General features: G+C 32.5%; 1 protein-coding gene across 1 annotated transcript; it reads left to right on the top strand.

The window, feature by feature from the left end:
• The first annotated feature begins 13011 nt into the window (after positions 1-13011).
• On the top strand, positions 13012-16721 carry LOC104098198 (LOB domain-containing protein 4-like). The gene is made up of 2 exons (XM_009604870.4): positions 13012-13381; positions 15968-16721. Exons 1-2 carry the CDS (start codon positions 13205-13207, stop codon positions 16307-16309), a joined length of 519 nt encoding a protein of 172 aa, XP_009603165.1. The 5' UTR covers positions 13012-13204; the 3' UTR covers positions 16310-16721.
• The last annotated feature ends 1104 nt before the right edge of the window (positions 16722-17825 follow it).

The raw sequence follows: 17825 nt of genomic DNA, 5'->3' as shown, positions 1-17825 counted from the left end.
AATAAATTCACTCACTATCAAAATTAAAATTCATGTGCCATAGAAGACACACCATAGGCTTGCCTGTGTAATACTCTACTAATTTGAGCTCATTCAGTCAAGGATCAAGTAGGACTTATAATTGGTTGTAATGTAAGTTGCGGGATGGGTAGGATACAATTTGGATAATAGTGACTACACCTCCCTGAGCACTTTAATACATATACATTAACAATTCAAACCCCACACTTGTATTGAACCACTCCGCAACCTTCATAACATAATAATATCAAGCTCCCAATTTTTTTAAGCATAGACAAGATGAGAACTACAGCTAGCAAGGAATTAATTTTTTTTTCTAATACACACACAAAACTCTATCTTCTTTTTTCTTTTTCAAAGTTCTGATTGATTTTTTTTTCCAATTCCTTACGTGTGACTCTCATAAATTTTTAACTAGTGCACCTTTCTCCATTATTCTTAGTTCCACTCAAAAGCCTACCATACCTCCACACAGCTCGTAACAAGCTCATAACAATTTTAAGTGCTCACGAGAGGTAAAAGATTCAATCAGATGTTCAATTCAAATAAAGGGGTCAGGCTTGTAGTGTGGTTGTCCAAGAAGTAGGATTACATGCTCAAAGGAGCTAACTAAGATACGTCATAGTTAGGTGGGTAAAAACATATGTCTCGCTCAACAAAGAAAAACCAAGGGGGAATTATTACACTATCTAAGAAAGTAAAACAAAGATGAAAGATAATTTGTTTTTGCCTTCGACTTTAATCCCTCAAGAAGACAGTCGAGGAAATCCATCATTAGGAAAAGTAAAAAAAAAAAACACAAACACACATATACATATTTACATCCCCCATCCCACACTTTGAATTGTGGCATGTCCTCATGACACACATATAAAAGATAAGAGGCAAAGGAAACTCCCCTGAATTTTTTCCGTTTTTGAGACCTTATGAACTTAATCGCCAATTCTGAATCCATTCCTCATTTTCGCTCCTTGAGATTATTTGTGAAGCTCATTAAAACAAAGTCATCTGACGACACCTATAAAACCAGCTCTTTTCTTTCTTTCTTAGCCCCATTTTGAGCGGTGAATTGTTCATTCATGATGATCCTCAACTTGTTCATGCATTCTTTCACATGATCAATCCACACATCTTCCTCTAAATCCCCAAAAATAATATGGTAATGACCCGGTTGGTTGTTTTGAATGTATTAGCTCCAACACCCTATTTACTGCATCCTCTGTATTATATTGTAGTTATGTAACTTGCCGGGGTGCTTGGTTTTGGTTTCGGATGAGTTTCGGAGTGAAATGAGACACATAGTCCCTAAGTTGGAAGGTTGACCGTAGTTTGACTTGTGTGAGGATGACTCTAGAATGGAGTTTTGATGGTTCCAATAGCTCCGTATGGTAATTTTGGTCTTAGGAGCGTGTCCGGATATTAATTTGGAGGTTCGTAGGTCATTTCGACATGATTTGGCGAAAGTTGAAAAATGAAAGATTTTAGAAATTTGACCGGGAGTTGACTTTATTGGTATCGAGGTCGGATCATGATTTCGGAAGTTAAAATAGGTCCGTAATGTCATTTATGACTTGTGTGAAAAATTTGGTGTCAATCGGAGTCATTTTGGTATGAATCGACGTTGGTTTCAGAATTCGGAAGTTCATAGTTCATAGGCTTGAATTTGGGTTGCGATTCGTAGAATTTGTATTGTTTGATGTAATTTGTGGCCTTGAGTAGGTCACTAGGTCCGTTATGTGTTTTGGAGCCTGTTGGTATATTCGGACGGGGTCCCGGGGACCCCGGGTGTGAATCGAATGGAAATCAAATCATTTTTGGACTTAGTGATTCGCTGAAGTGCTGCTGTTCTGGTGTTTTCGTACCTGCGGAGGGTCTAGCCTCAGGTGCGGTTTCGCAGGTGTGCCTTGGTCATCACATAAGCGGAGGAGCCATCCCAGGCCTAGGTTTGTATGTGCGGACGTCTGAGCGTAGATGCGCTTCCGCAGGCGCGACCCTTTTCTCCGCCTAAGCGGAATTTGAGGAGGGGGCCTAGAACAGGACTGCAGGTGCGGTCTCCTTCTTCGCAGAAGCGGGCTCGCAGGTGCGAGCCATGGACTACAGAAGCGGAACCCCTGACTTAAGTGGAATCCGCACCTGCGATGGTTTTTTCCGCAGGTGCAGCATCGCAGAAGCGGCACAAGGGCCGCAGATGCGAGGATCGCTGGGCAGAAAAAGGAAAATTCGAGGGTTTGATTTCATATTCATTTTGGGACTTTGAGAACTTGGTTTGAAGCAAATTTCAAGGAATTTTCATAGGAATTGTTGGAGTAAGAATTCTTAACTCGATTTTGATTAAATTACACTAATATATCATTGTTATTGTCATGTAATTAAGGATTGGGTTGGAAAAATTGGGGAAAAGTATTAGAACTTCTTAGACTAAGTTTTTGGGTTTAGAAAGGCAAAATGAGGTCAGATTTGGATAATTCTTGTATGGTTGGACTCGATATCGAATGAGTGTTTAGATTTTATAATTTTGGTCGAATTTTGAAACGCGGGCCCGGGGGTGACTTTTTGGGTCGATTTTTCAGTTCTTTGCAAAGGTCGTAATTTCACTTTTTAAATTAGTTTCCTATAGTTATATTTATAGTATGAAATTTATTTTGGCTAGATTCGAGCCGTTCAGAGTTGGATAATCGAGGGAAAGACCTTCTAGTTGATTGATTTAGCGTGGTTTGAGGTAAGTTACTTGTCTTATCTTGTGTGGGGAAAATTTCCCTTAGGATTCGGTATTATTGTGATAATTGTGATATGTGAAAGCCATGTATGCAAAGTGACGAGTGCGTACACGGGCTAAATATGAATTTTTTTATTTTTAGTTACGTAGTTTCCTTTCATGCTTTAATTGAGTTACTTTAACATGTTGTAGTCATCATATTTAGTCTAATTTCATATGTCTACTTATTTTATCTCTTATTTGCAAATTGTCCTACATATTTAGTTGAATTACTTGCTTTCTTTTATTCCGTATTCATTATTTAACTGTTGAATCCTTACTTGAAATTGCTATTCTTGGAATATCTTATCGTTGAATTTGGTATCGAGTTGCAAAGGCCGTAGTTCCTATTGAAGCAAAGTGTAAGTTGTGAAATATTATTTTATTGAGTTACTATGCAGTTGTTATTGTTGAGACTTTGTGTGTATTGTAGTTGAGCCGTGGGCTCCTTGTTGTGAAATTCTGTTATTGTTTGGCTTTTCTGGCAAGTTCTGATGTTGGGCACTTGAGGTGCGAATTGTGATACGTTGTGATATTGATACGCATGAGGTGGTATAAGGTCTGAGTGTTGAAACACATGCGGTGAGATAAGGTGGGCTTGATATATGTGGCTAGTAAGGGAACTACTAGAAGTCATGCGGTGTGATAAGGTGGGCTAAAACGCGGGGTGCTATTTCGAAAAAAATAATTTTCAATACTAAATGTAAAGGCTCCCACGATGATATAAATTTGAGATTTTAAGTTGTTATTTCAATTATTCCGCATGTTGATAGGCTTACCTAGTTTTAGAGACTAGGTGCCGTCACGACTTCCTATAGAGAGAATTGGGGTCGTGACAAAAATCCACATGATCAAGGTTAGAATAAGAAAACAAAAAAAAAGTCATGTGAATATTCCTCTTGTATGTCTAAGACCATTTGTTTTTCATTTTCTTCTAATAAAGATTGTGAATGTGGAAAGGTGGATGGGGGTTTGAACTCTTTTTTTATTGCTTTACAATCAACTAAAGCCTCATCTTCAATCATCTCAATTAAATCAGAGTCCTCTTGTAGAGTGAAAAGTTCTCTCTGTAAATGCGCATCCTCTTGGGTAGGCTCATACTCACCGGGTATCTCCTCCATATATTCATCATCACAATGCAATGAGCTTTCTGAAAGTATACTTACTATTTGACTCACTTGCATTGTTAGGTTGTTAATGGCTTCATCATCTTGTGCAAGTCTCTCTTCCACACTATTCATGAACTTATACATAAGCTCTTCTAAAATACCATTATGCTCTTGAGGTGGTTGTCTCACTTCACTCTCATTCCAGTCGTAATAAGGGTATTCATCCCAACTAGAGTTAAGATTATGCCCATACGATACCTCATACCTGTACCGACTAGAAATAGAGTGAGACTGTTCAAAAGACGAGCCATAGGAAGAATACTTACCTGCTTGACAGTCAATCCATAGATGATTTGTACTATATTTAAAACAAATAGCCGACTTGTGATAATGTTCAGCTGCTATCTCTTCAACCGTTTTCTTAGGCTGGTTGTACTCCATCTTCAACAACAATTAGAGTTCAATTTCAAGAATAATTCTTCAAACTTTATCCCTAGTACTTGTCAGGTACTACAAAAGAAATCTTGAAGACAAGTTATCTAAAAATCATAAAAGAAAAAGAATTAATTCTCGAATTACCACCAAAAATTATTTTAAACACTATAATTACCAATCCTTGGTAACAACGCCAAAATTTGACGAGTGCAAAACACAACACAAAGTTATTGCTCGCTAGTTAAAGATAGTATAGTTATGATTATCATCTCCACAAGAGTGGATTTAAATAATGTTCAAGTAATTTCTAGCTTAACGCTTTTCGGGATGATTAATACGTTGGTTGGGATGATTAATAACTAAAATAAACTATGAAACTAAAACAACAACTAATTGATCACAGGAAAACAAGAGTTGAGCAACACCGAAGTAGCAATTGGAGAAATAAGGGCCGTGACAGGATAGGTGCAAGATAGCTACTTGGGATACAACACTAGTTCAATTCACTCTAATGTTCTAATGATTCTCACAAATTCACTCGATGATTAGATCAACGTTTAGCCAAGACTCCTCTCTCGATTAAATCTTAACTATACGAGGTGAACTAAAAAGTCCCTTCAAAAATATTTTTTTGGTGTATTTATACCACGTAGGAGTGGACCCGGATGAATCTACCCTTTCCAAGCTGAAACAGAAAAATACTCTGAGAATTTTGTACATGCGCGCCGCCCCATGCGGTGTGGTATTGGGGAAGTTCATAGAACATTTTCTGACAAGCAGCAGCAATTTACATAGCCGCGCTGCCCCATGCGGCGCTGCAGTATTAGTTTTCCAGAGTAATTTATTTTCTTCACCTTTTGATATCCAGACTTGGCTCTCGACCCCCGAACGCGATCCCGGTGTAATTCCTTGTGCTTTACTCAGACTTCAAAGCTCCAAATTGTTCGATTTAGCTCCATTTTTTAACTCGAAATCACTTCCTGCAAGGCATTAAACACACAATAAGTGCAATTCACATTTATTTAAACTCAAACACAAGTAAAATACAGTAATTAGAGTGCAAACTATGACTAAAATACGAATTTCTAGCTTACCATCAGTATTCGAGAGACTCATAGTCAAAAGCATTTAATAATGGAAATGGGAGCACTTAGTTCATTTCAAACATCACCTGCATGTGTCTATTACATTAAGAACATATTTAAAAAGGCAACAATCGAGGGTTAGCGTGGGATATATAGAATTCTTCTGTCATTAATTAAAAGTTTTAAGGTTCGAGCCCTGCGAATAAAAAAATCATGATAGAGAGTGCTTCCCTCTTTATGAACTGTATGCAAACTTGTCGTAACCCTAACAAAAAAATATCAAACACCGGATGAAAAATGAAACATTTTCAAAGCTGGTAGATCATAAAGGTATTCATAAAAGTAAAATATTTGTAGAAGATTTGGGGCTACAAAGTTCTTTATTAAATAACATAAAAAAAAAATTAACAAGGATAATGTTGCTAATTTATTCTATATATTTATTCAGGAATGTCGGAAAGAGTAAAAAGTTTAAGAAAATTCTAAGCTAAATCCATGTATTTAACTCCAAAAGAAAACTTAATTGGCACTAAGCATAAAGCAGTCAGTTACTTTATTCAGGTTGTTTACTAAGTTAGTTAAAGTAATTATAGTGTTTAGTTAAAGGTGATTACATGGAGAAAGTGGTAACATTGTTATTACCAAAATTTAGACAAGTTGGTGGAATTTTGCTTTTAAAATTTAAAATTAAATAAAGGAAGAAAACAATAGTGGGGCATAAATAATGAGTTTTTAAGTTAGTCCTCCATATATGCTTTTGTATTCACCTTTGCCCCCCTAAGTTATTTTTTCTTTCTTTTTCTTCTTGAGACATAGCCAAAGAGAATTAAATAGGAAAAAGAATAAGAAACAAAGAGTGAGGCAGGACATTCAATTTGAAGGTGCCAAATAACAAGGATTACATTACTAATGAAATTTAATTCGTTTGACGTGGCTCTAATATCATATGTAACAACTCAATTTATTAGTGATATTGTTCGCTTTAGGCCAAGGCCAAGACCCGCACATCTTTAAAACATATCACTAGGGGTTTAAGGCTTTTTTACTTATATATTCAATATCTCTTTCGTGTTTTGTCGATGTTGGATTCGCTTGGGGTGTCACAAAATAAAAATAATTGAAAATTTCCAATTATTGTTACGAGTAACTTAACCCAATTGCTTATAATCAAACACTTTCAATGTACAAATGTCAAAACTTAAACTGATATGCTGTTACTATTAAAGTTTAAACCACCAGACGACTTTGATGTAATTAGTACACCGACCCATGCAAAATAATTAAGTCAAACCCATTAATTTCCAACAATACTTAACTGTTACAACTACCGTGAGAGAAAAAGGTGTAACTATATGATGGTTGTAATTAAGAAGATCTGATTTTTGACTATTCTAAAAAAATTAAAATTAAAAGAAATTAATCTTGATGGGTTATTTTTCCACCATAACCAACTAAAAAACAGATCGAAAATAATTATAAAGAAAGGTAACTTGAATATATGAGTAATTGACTGAAGCTAATAGAATATGTATATTTGTTTTTGTATATAATGCCCATATATACAAAAACAAATATTTTATCTGTTATTATTTTTTTGGAGCGCCTAAAAATAAAAAATTTCTCTCATATATATATATATATATATATATATATATATATATATATATATATAATGCTTAAATATTTGTGCCTACCCATGGAAATTGTTGAAGTTTTATTATTTTCACCTTTAACTCTTTCTCCTGTTTCATTTGGTTTTAGGGTTTTCATTTTTTATTTTTTAATATTATTGTAATAGCAAAGGCAATTATAAGAAGACAAGATGTCAAGATCAATGCCACATATTATGTACCCATATGTAAACGTCCACACGCTCCATTGATGGATTATCTTTTGATTTAAACTACTAATTATTTCTGAACATGTACTTAAACAGTGTTAAGCACTTGACATGAAAGGGACAGCAGCCAATCACAAGATTAAGGACGTTAATGTTGTTCTTAAGCATGTTAAGACCACCATAATATTATTCTACAATTTCTCCATATAATTGTTTTTATTCTCACTCAGTGTACGGTACCCGCATTGGGGCCAACTAAAATCCGGATTCGCGCCGAAAATTTCTTCATTGGGATAAAACATTCTCTAACAAAGGCGACTCAATACCTAGAACTCTAAACCGAAACCGTTGGTTAAGAATGAATTGGTTCTTATAACTTCATCCCTTGTTGATTATAATTTGTCTATATAATGTAAAGATTTTTAAATCAAATTTACGCATGAAAAACATAATATGATTTTGACCGAAACAAAATAATAAATTAGTGCTTCACCATGTAATCGAAAACATTCATTATTCTTAATGATGTTATTTCCTTCGTAGTAGGGGTTGTCAATGAATATTTTAAAACTGACTAAACCGATCGAACCATAACGTACCGAACCGTTTTTAGGGTTCTTTTAATAAAACCGTAGGTTCTTATTTAAATCTACAATCGTACCGATAATTAGTGTAGATTTTTTATTTTATGAAAATAAACCGAAAAAATACTTAACCGTACCGAATAAATTTATATGTGAAAAGTATATTTATATATTAAGTTTAAAAATAATAAAATATTAAATTTTTTGTTGGGCCTTGGAATTATAAAAATGGTTACAAGCCAACAAGTAATTAAAATCAAAATCCTAATTCCCAAATATATTATGCTACTCATACGGAGACTAAATTATTTACAGTATATTCACCGGCAATACACAAAGTATTCGAGCAATTATGAGTAGCAAATTACAATGTATTGAATATGTTTCCTTTCGTATGATTTAGATTTATCTTTTTGAATATTTAATCTTCTATAGACTTCATTATTGAGTCACAACTTGGTTAATATCTTTCTATTCGTGTGATTTATTTATTTATTTATTTTTTTATTTTTTTGTCTTTGCTTAGTTTTTTTTTTACGCTGTTGTAGAATATAGTTGACGGATACTCTAGCCATCTTTCATGTTTCTTAATTCATCACTATTTAAATAGTAAAACTGTCTATAGAGTTTTGATAAGTCCTATAAAAGTATGTATATTATTGCATTCTACTTTTACTAGTCACTTTTATATGACATTTAAAAAAATACCTAAAATTAACCGAACCGTACCAATACCGAAGAGAAACCGACATGATTGGGATGGTTTCGAAAAGTCTAATTTTGGTTATATATAGTAGAATAACCGAAAAATTAATATGATACAAATTTTATAAAATAACCAGCCGAATCGAACCATTAATACCCCTAATTCGTATATCATCATTCTATTTGAAGTCACTTGCTTACTAAAGTAAAGTATTAGTAGATGAGTTTAACTTTTAATTATACATCGATAATGTAAATAAATTTTTATACCTGTCATCTAAAAGATAATTTCAAATAACCGTCTACACAAATAAATCAATTTATCTTTTATAATGTTTTAAATATATTAATGTAGATCTGCAAACATGAAATCTTTTAGGGTGATTTTCCACTAATCAAAGAGAACTAAATAATTATTTTTTAATAATCCTTTTCATTTGTTGTCATCTCTATTTTGTCATATACCTTTGGGTGCATGGTATAAGTTTTTGCGCTTTCAATTTCACCCCGTCGATTCTTGTCTGTAACTGTATGTAAAGTTTTAGGCAAGATCTAACACCAAGAGCCACAATTAATTAAGAAAATCACCCTTAAACAATTATTTTGAGAACCTATGACTATGAGCAGTGGCACAACTCGATCGGAAGTAGGATTTTCACAAAGAAAATTCAAAAAATAAAAAAAGCAAACACGCGAAAAAGTTAAGGAAATTCAACATCTAATATATACACATAAAAAAAAATTAACCTTATATAGACAGTATAATTTCGGTAAAGATGAATCGGCTGATCACCTTTTCGCACACTTAGCTCTGCCCCTGCCTATGAGAAAATCGTCTTATATATAGCTTATGTGTTAAGCTAATAGGTATCAAAACAACATAAATATGTTCCTTAGATTTCTATCCCCCACTCACCCTAAAGAGGTATTATATCTATATGAACATAATTAAAAATTGTAACGAAATAAATAAATAAATAAAGTATTGGAGACGTACAAATTTAAGGTAGCAACTAGTAGAAAAGGAAAAGGTATCAAATTAAAGCTACAATTTATGTAGGGAACGAGGGAGGTACAGAAGCCCCATATATTATTAGGGTTTCCTTTTCAGGAATTCGATAAAATGATTAAAACATTACTTGAATACCAAGTAATATCATATACGTAATGGGATTCATTATTAGACCATTGGAAGAAATCTTGCAACTTTTCCTCTGAATTTATTTTTGATGGACTAAATCACCCAAAAGATATATTATGAACATAGAGTGATATTGTTTTGTTGGATCCAAATTATACAATTTTCTCAAAAGGCCACACTATATTAAGAGTATTACTATACACTGTATATATAGTTTTTTTTTCATATGCTTTCATTACGAGATTTTACTCGCACACCCAATAATCTTTCTCGAACTAAGTTTTATATCTCAAATAACACCACGATTAATTCTTGTGCTTTTATGGAGATTCACCGGTTGCATGTCAGTCATCATATCACCGAGTACTTATGGCCACTGAAGCCTACATTTTTTTGGGGGTGTGTGTTTTAGGCCCCAAATATTTAACGGCCCCAAAATTACTAGTATTTCTCTATATATAGTAGTATATTATTTATATAATTATCTTTTATTATTGATAAATTTATTTCTTTATTGTCATATTAATTTTTAATAACTCGATTTCTTCCTCTAATTAATATAACTAAAATAATTTTCTGTCAATCTTATTTTACTTTTTTACTTAATTATATTTCTCTATTCATTAGTTGGTTACATAACTATATCTAATAATCTAACTTATTATTTATTTTTCTTACATAAATTATACTCTCTCCGTCCCAATTTATATGAAAGTGTTTGCCTGGATATGAATTTTATGAAATAAAGGAAGGCTTTTGAAACTTGTAATCTTAAATAAATCATAGAAGTTTTTGGGCTAGAAATCATCTCATTAATGGTAAAAAGAAAAATCTAAAGTTGAATTGTTACCAAATATAAAAAGGGACTTACTAAAAAAAAGGAGTCACTTATGTTTTTCGGGTTCTCCTATTTCACCTGTGATGCAATCAACGTTAAATTCATTTCATTTTCTGTATTTTATAAAACTAAGTTCTCATTTTTTTAATTCCACATCCTCACTTGTCTAACTTTTTTAAAAACGAATTTTGCTTTAGGTCTCCGATGAGGTTAGACCGCCCCTGATAGATAGTAAACCAGTCCATAGACAGGCCAAGGCAGTAAGACGAGCCTCATGCCATCACTCTGTCCTTTTCATTCTCATTTCACTAAACATTAGGTATCATACCAATTGTTAGGCTAGTTTAGCAGAAATACACTATTAACATGATGTGATATTGTCCCCACTCAACATTTTTTTCAGAAGATCTTACACTATTAAGAATATTATTATACCTTATATTTAGCTGCTTGTTTTTTTCAACTTTTAATGTGAATTTTTTCTCTTCGCACACGTACCCAACAATTTTTACAATAACCAAATATTAATACACACATATTTCCCATACCAACCATCTTAAATGAATTATAATTTGGAATATGTCACTATCTTTCGCAGTATTCATTTCCCTCTTCACTACTCTATTTATTTATATTTATCGATTCTAGAATTCTCATTTCGTAATTGTGAAAGCAACAAGGACAAGAGAAGAATAATCAAATTTTGTTTCTTTACTAATCCAGATCGATTCACTGAACTAATATTGTTCATTCCTTGACTAATACAGATATGAGCATCTAAGTTTTTCTAGCTATAGCTTGTGAACATCATTTGATTATTTATGCAAGCTACTAATAAGACGTTCATCTTTAATTTAATTTACACCTTAATTCAAACCCTTAGCACTTATATAAACAAGATAACACCTTTAATAATATGTAAATATGATAAATTACTAATAGAAGAAAATTAGGGGTGTGTTTGGTATGTCGAAAAATATTTTTTCATTATCCACTGTTTAGTTGCATAAAATAGTTTGGAAAATATTTTCCTAGATATCACATTTTCCTGAAATTGGAGGAAAATGACTTCTCTAGAAAAAGTTAGGAAAATATTTTTCAAAAACTCCACCTGCCCTCACATCTAACCCCAACCCCCTCCAACTTCAATTTTTTTTTCATTTTTCTACGCCATCCCCCCCACAACCTCAACCCCCCCCCCCCCCCCGCAATTTTTTTATTTTTTATTTTTTATTTTCAGTTCTGTTTTTTTTTTTTTTTTCAGTTTACAGGTTCGAAATTTTACGAGTTCCAAAGTTATGAGTTCAGAGGTTTATGTGTTTGGAAGTTTGCGGGTTCAGAAATTATATAGTTTACAGGTTCTAAAGTTTAACGGTTCAGAAGTTTATGAAATTTGTAGGTTCAGAAGGTTGTTGGTTCGAAAGTTTATGGCTTCATGTTTATTGTATCTAAATTATAATTTATGAATACTTTTGAGAAATTATTTTCCTTAATTTACGTATCAAACATCGAAAAATGATGAATAAGATTACTACTTGTTTTCCAAGAAAACATTTTCTTGGAAAACATTTTCCGTTATACCAAACACACCCTAGGTGGAAAAGTATGGCGAGGGCATGAGGCATGGAATTTTGTCGCCATCATAAGATTTTCTAAATAATTCAAATTACATACAGACGGTGAATTTTTCTTTCCTGATTAAAACGTATTTATTTTTTATATCAAAATGATTACTTTATCTTCAAGATTACAAATCCAGCTTCTAGGAAGATCGGCTACTTGTAGATAACTTTTTGTGACCTGATAAATAATTTCTTCCCCAAACTATGTGTTTTTTTTCTACCCGCCATATGAGCATAATTATTTATTACTCAATGTTTTTACTCAAAATCTTAAGAAAATAAAAATGGAAAATAATCAAGGTTCATTCCAAGTCGTTAAGAGGTCGTTTGGTAGGACGTATAAAAATAATACTGAATATATATAGTGTATTAGTAATGCTGGGATTATTTCTTATCGGCTGTTTGGTTTGATGTATTAAAGATTTTAAAAGGGCAGTTCTGTCTTTATATATGCCTATCCATGTATTTGCTATGTATAAGAATACTATTGAATATGATGTATAACTAATACAAGTATTAATTATACATAGGTTGAAAAATACTACCAAACAAAAGACTAATAATACCAAACCTAATAAATATATTATTTTTCCTCTTTCACCATATCAAACAACCCCTAAGTATATTCTTAATAATAAGAAACTCACCTTCATCTTTAGTAGTACTATAAAACAAAGGTATGTGGAAAAAAAAATCCAAATGACATATAAGATGATTTTTAATACCACAAATCTAAAAGCTTTTCTTAGTAGGTCCTACAAAAGATTTTCTGCAACCTAAACTTTTCTATATAACATCCAAACTCTAACCTCCATCACTCCCTTCAACCAATTTTCCCTTTTTTAAACCTTCTTTCCCTTTACTCTTCTTTATTTTAAGTAATTTGCTTCCATTTCTCACTACACTTTTCAGATACAAAACCTGCAAAAACTGACAGTGGCAGTTAGTATAAAACATTTTAAGGTAGTTAAACTTTTGTGTGAATGAAGCTAAGAAAGAAAATACTCAATTATATATAACTAGTCAAATATCTGAAGTAGTTTGAGTAAAGTTAAAAGAGTTTTGGAAAATGAAGGAGAGTGGTAGAAAACAAAGTGCAGCTTCTCCTTGTGCAGCTTGTAAATTGCTAAGGAGGAGATGTGCACAAGATTGTGTTTTTGCACCTTATTTTCCAGCTGATGAGCCACAGAAATTTGCTAGTGTGCATAAAGTTTTTGGTGCTAGCAATGTCAACAAGATGCTTCAGGTAAGAGAGCCAATTCTAGCAATTTTAATTTTATTTTATTCCTTCCTGCATTATGTCTAATTAAACGAAGGGGAGCGTTGGAACAACGATAAAGTTGACATTGTTTCGTTTGACTTATATATAGGTTACAGGTTCGTGTCATGAAACTAGCTAGTGATTGTATCAGGATAGACTGTCTACATTACACCTCCTTGGAATGCTGTCCTTCCCCGAAACTATATGCGAATAATTTTAATTTAATTTCCTTCCTGCATCATGGCTAATTAAGGATGGGAACCTTGGAACAACGATAAAGTTACATTGTTTCTTTTGACCTATATATTGGTTACGGGTTCGTACCATGAAACTAGCTAATTTATTAGAGTATACTGCCTATATTACACCATCTTGAAATGTGACATTTTCTCGAGACCTTAAGTAAACGGGGATGCTCTTTTTTTATTTATTTTTAATAATGTCTAAAAGCCTAGTCATGCATTTTACCTTGCTTATTAAAGAATGTCGTTATTGGAAGTGAGATATAGTTATTGTTAGTGTTGTACGGAAAAATGTATTTATAAAAAATCTAAGTACGAAATATAACTTAGATTTTAGGACAAAGTGTCAACTGCTAAAAGAAGGCCATTTTTTATAGATTTGTATTTATGTGCACCAGTATAAAAATATGTTTAAAATATTTATGAAGTTTTATCTGTGATAGCATATTATTTATTTTGTTTTTCAGTTTTCTAGTAATAGAGACTCACCTAAAGTTTATTATAAAACTTATGATTATATGAATTGGCTAGTCTAATTTTACACAGCACGTTAATTGCATAACTTTTTGGCATTTTATCATAGAACACTATTTCAAATGCTAACTCTCGTCATTTCGCTTTTAATATCATGATTTTTGGCATGATTTACCTCTAATTTTGTATCTTCCTTATTTTAAGTGGGCCATTCTTTATTAACACGTTGAGTATCCCCTTTATATTTATGAAAAAATGGATTTCTGACCCACAAAGATTTGTTTGTTTTGCATTTGAGAACCCAATTTAACGTTATATCACACCCCAAGTATGACTGCTAGTATGAAAATTTTGACCCAAAAAACTTTAACGTGATAAAAGTAAAATACACCGATAAGATGACTGTAAATATTTTTCTTTTCTCTTATTTGCGGGAACAGTATTTTTTTAAATTTTAATATTCTCCATTATTGGCTCTATAACGGCTGAAAACGGTCCAAACAAAGACAAGCTATGTGTGGCTAAAATTGGTCAACTGAACATCCACCGTCGAAAACTTATACTGTATATAGGGTAAACTATTACTTGTTATTGATCTTATAGACTTTGAATATCCTAATTGAATTTTCTAGCTTCGCCACCGGATCCAAAGACCCCACTTTTATTACATTTAGGTAACATCATGCCTTTAATTTTATTTATTATATACAGATATATTAAATCTAAAAATTTACTGAAATTTTTGACGTTGTCTCTGTCTTGACACATCTTTGAGTCTAATACATTATATTATTTTAACTTAATTAATTTGTTAAAATAAGTCAAGAACGTGTTCCAAATAATTAATTAGGAACAGAAGAGATAGAAATTGGAAGAAGAATAAAGAAAAGTGAGTCTTTGTAAACAGTCTTTTAACATTTGTCTTATTTTTCTCTTGTGGTACATAAGCATAAGAATATAGTCAAAGAAAGATTTGTTATTCCAAAGTAATTTTAGAAAAGTACTTAGATCACTTTGCGTTTTTTCATCGCTTTAATAGGGTGAGTTCACACTTAAAAGACAGAAATTCTATGTTAAAAGTTCAGGTTTTTACTTTACTCTTTTCTTTGAGGGGTTAAACAAAATTTCTTTTGGTGTAATTATGACATCGCTATTGCGTATATTATTTATCAAGTTTTGGGGCCCTAGTGTGATGACAATACTTGGTGCAACTAGAAATTAAATATATGCCAAGCAAAAAATAAGTTCCATCCATGTTATTTCTGACTAATAGCCAGTTTGGCCAAGTTTTTTTGTCGGCCAGAAGTACTTTTTTGGGTAAAAAGTATTTTTTCTTTCAAAATTAAGGTATTTGACCAAGCTTTCAGAAAAAAAAAAAATTCTTTTGAGTAAAAGTAGAAGCAGAGGCATTATTTGAGAAGCAAAGAAAAAGTAACTTCTTCCCAAATTACTTTTTTGAAGAGAATTTTTGAGAAAAATATACTTAGAAATAATTTTTAAAATCTTGGTCAAACACTAATTGTTAGTTCAAAAGTGTTTTTCAAATTAATTATCCAAACACAAACTTGTGAGAAAAACATACATGTTATAAAATTCCTTAAGCTTACCCTTTTTGATTGGGGAGGCATATTAATAGAAAAGAGAATACAAAATAAAATAATTAATTAAGTTTCTACCATGGATGTTGATTGTACAACATTATATGGACAAACTATGGTATATTGCCGAAAACATTGAATCCTTACATTAAATAAATGGTTAAGTGATATGTATGGTCAGTTTAATTTGCAATAAAGAGTCAAATTGCTTGAATTGATATAAATATTACGACTAATTGTTTTTAATGTTTTTGCAGGAATTACCGGAGCATCAGCGGGGCGATGCCGTAAGTTCAATGGTGTATGAAGCTAATGCTAGAGTTAGGGATCCAGTTTATGGTTGTGTTGGAGCTATATCATCTTTGCAACAACAAATTGATCATCTCCAAACACAATTGGCAATTGCACAAGCTGAGGTTGTACACATGAGGATGCGACAATTTTCGTCGATGTCTAGCGGTGGCGGAACGGCCGGAAACTCACCGGAAAATGTGTCGCCGTCGTCCCGACACACTCAAACTCAACCAACCATGTCCCTTTTTACCATGGACATGGTGGTTGATCAAGCTAATATGGGAGAGTCCTTATGGTCTTGCTAGCTAGTAACCTATATTGTTCGGACTTTTCATATGTCACTGGATACGTGTCATGCGATTCTTTAAAGTAGTGCATTTTTAAAGAATCCGATACAAGCGTGACAATATTTTTGAAGAGTACGACAACATATCTGGTAACTATTTAGCGAGTTGCTTGACTAGCATGCTTGCCTAGTCTTTTCTAATATTTGCTATCAAGATCTTACTTTATTGTCTGCTTCTTTTTTTTCTTCTCTTTTTTCTTACTATACATCTTTATTTAGCACATCTCTACCTGACCCCTCAAGAGATGATGATGACCATTATTAACCATATTGTAAATGTCTAAACATATAATTATTATGAGCTATAATTATGATATGTAGTTATGTATGCTGAGTTGACTACTTTATAATTAGTTTCCTCTTTTGCCTTTGTTGTGGCGTGGAGAATCAGTTCAAGATTTTTGTATCTAATGCTTTTAATGTTTGTACCTTACTTTTGAGGAAACTGCAAGAACATTTTTAACATAATGCTTGTCCTTTTTTTTTTTCTTTCATTTTTCTTGTTTCCTTTTGGCTCCCATGTTGGAATATGGTGTTATCATTAAGGCAAAGTATCAAATATGAAGTGACTATAATTATAGGCCATGGCTTTTTAAAATACCAAGTTCCTTTTTTTTTAAATGGGTTCTCCACTATTATATTTCTTTTCATTACTATTATGATTATGCTTTTCTTGAGCCGATAATCTATCGGAAATAACATCTCTATCTTTATAAGGTCGGAGTAAGATCTGTATTCGCACTACCCTCCTCAAAACTCACTTATTGGATTATATCGAATTTGTTGTTATTGTTGTTGTATAATTATAGGCCATAACACTTTAAATGACATTCTCAATATCCTCTACATCATGAAAAGATGTCATGTCTCTGAAGCTATTTTATTTCCATCAACCCAAATGGTATCCTTAGAGACAAAAGCCAGAGAAACAGATCTAATTATAGGGGGTGGCAAAATTTGATTTTTCAAGATTACTTCATTCCACACTCTTTCATGAACAATGTGAATTGAAATTGCAAATTTAATACCTTTTGGAACTATGCTCAAGTTGTAAGGTAGTTGAGACTTGCTTTTCATGTGTCTATGCTCAAGTGTGTGGTTGTGTAGGTATGTGTTCTAAGACTTTCATAGAAAGACAGAATTGTATAAGGGGACTTTCCAATAGTTTTCGAGGATCTATCAGAAATAATTTCTCAACCTTCACAAATTATGACTAGTATCTGCATACACATTACCCTCTTCATATTTCATTTGTGAGAATATACGGGGTATATTATTGTTGTTGTAAACTGATGTAAAAGAAGATTCTATATTAAATTTTATTAATTTTGGCCAAGATCATGTTTTAGAGCTCAAGTTCAAACATATGGACTTATTTTCAAGAAGCGCAAGAAGTTCAAGAAGCTCAAGATTGATTTCAAGAATGTAAAAGAAGAATCTATGTTAAATTTTATTAATTTTGGCCAAGATCATAT

Source organism: Nicotiana tomentosiformis, chromosome 11 (assembly GCF_000390325.3).
Source record: "Nicotiana tomentosiformis chromosome 11, ASM39032v3, whole genome shotgun sequence".
Taxonomy (NCBI): domain Eukaryota; kingdom Viridiplantae; phylum Streptophyta; class Magnoliopsida; order Solanales; family Solanaceae; genus Nicotiana; species Nicotiana tomentosiformis.
Note: the sequence above shows the minus strand (reverse complement) of the source record. Positions and strands in the feature narration are given on the sequence as shown.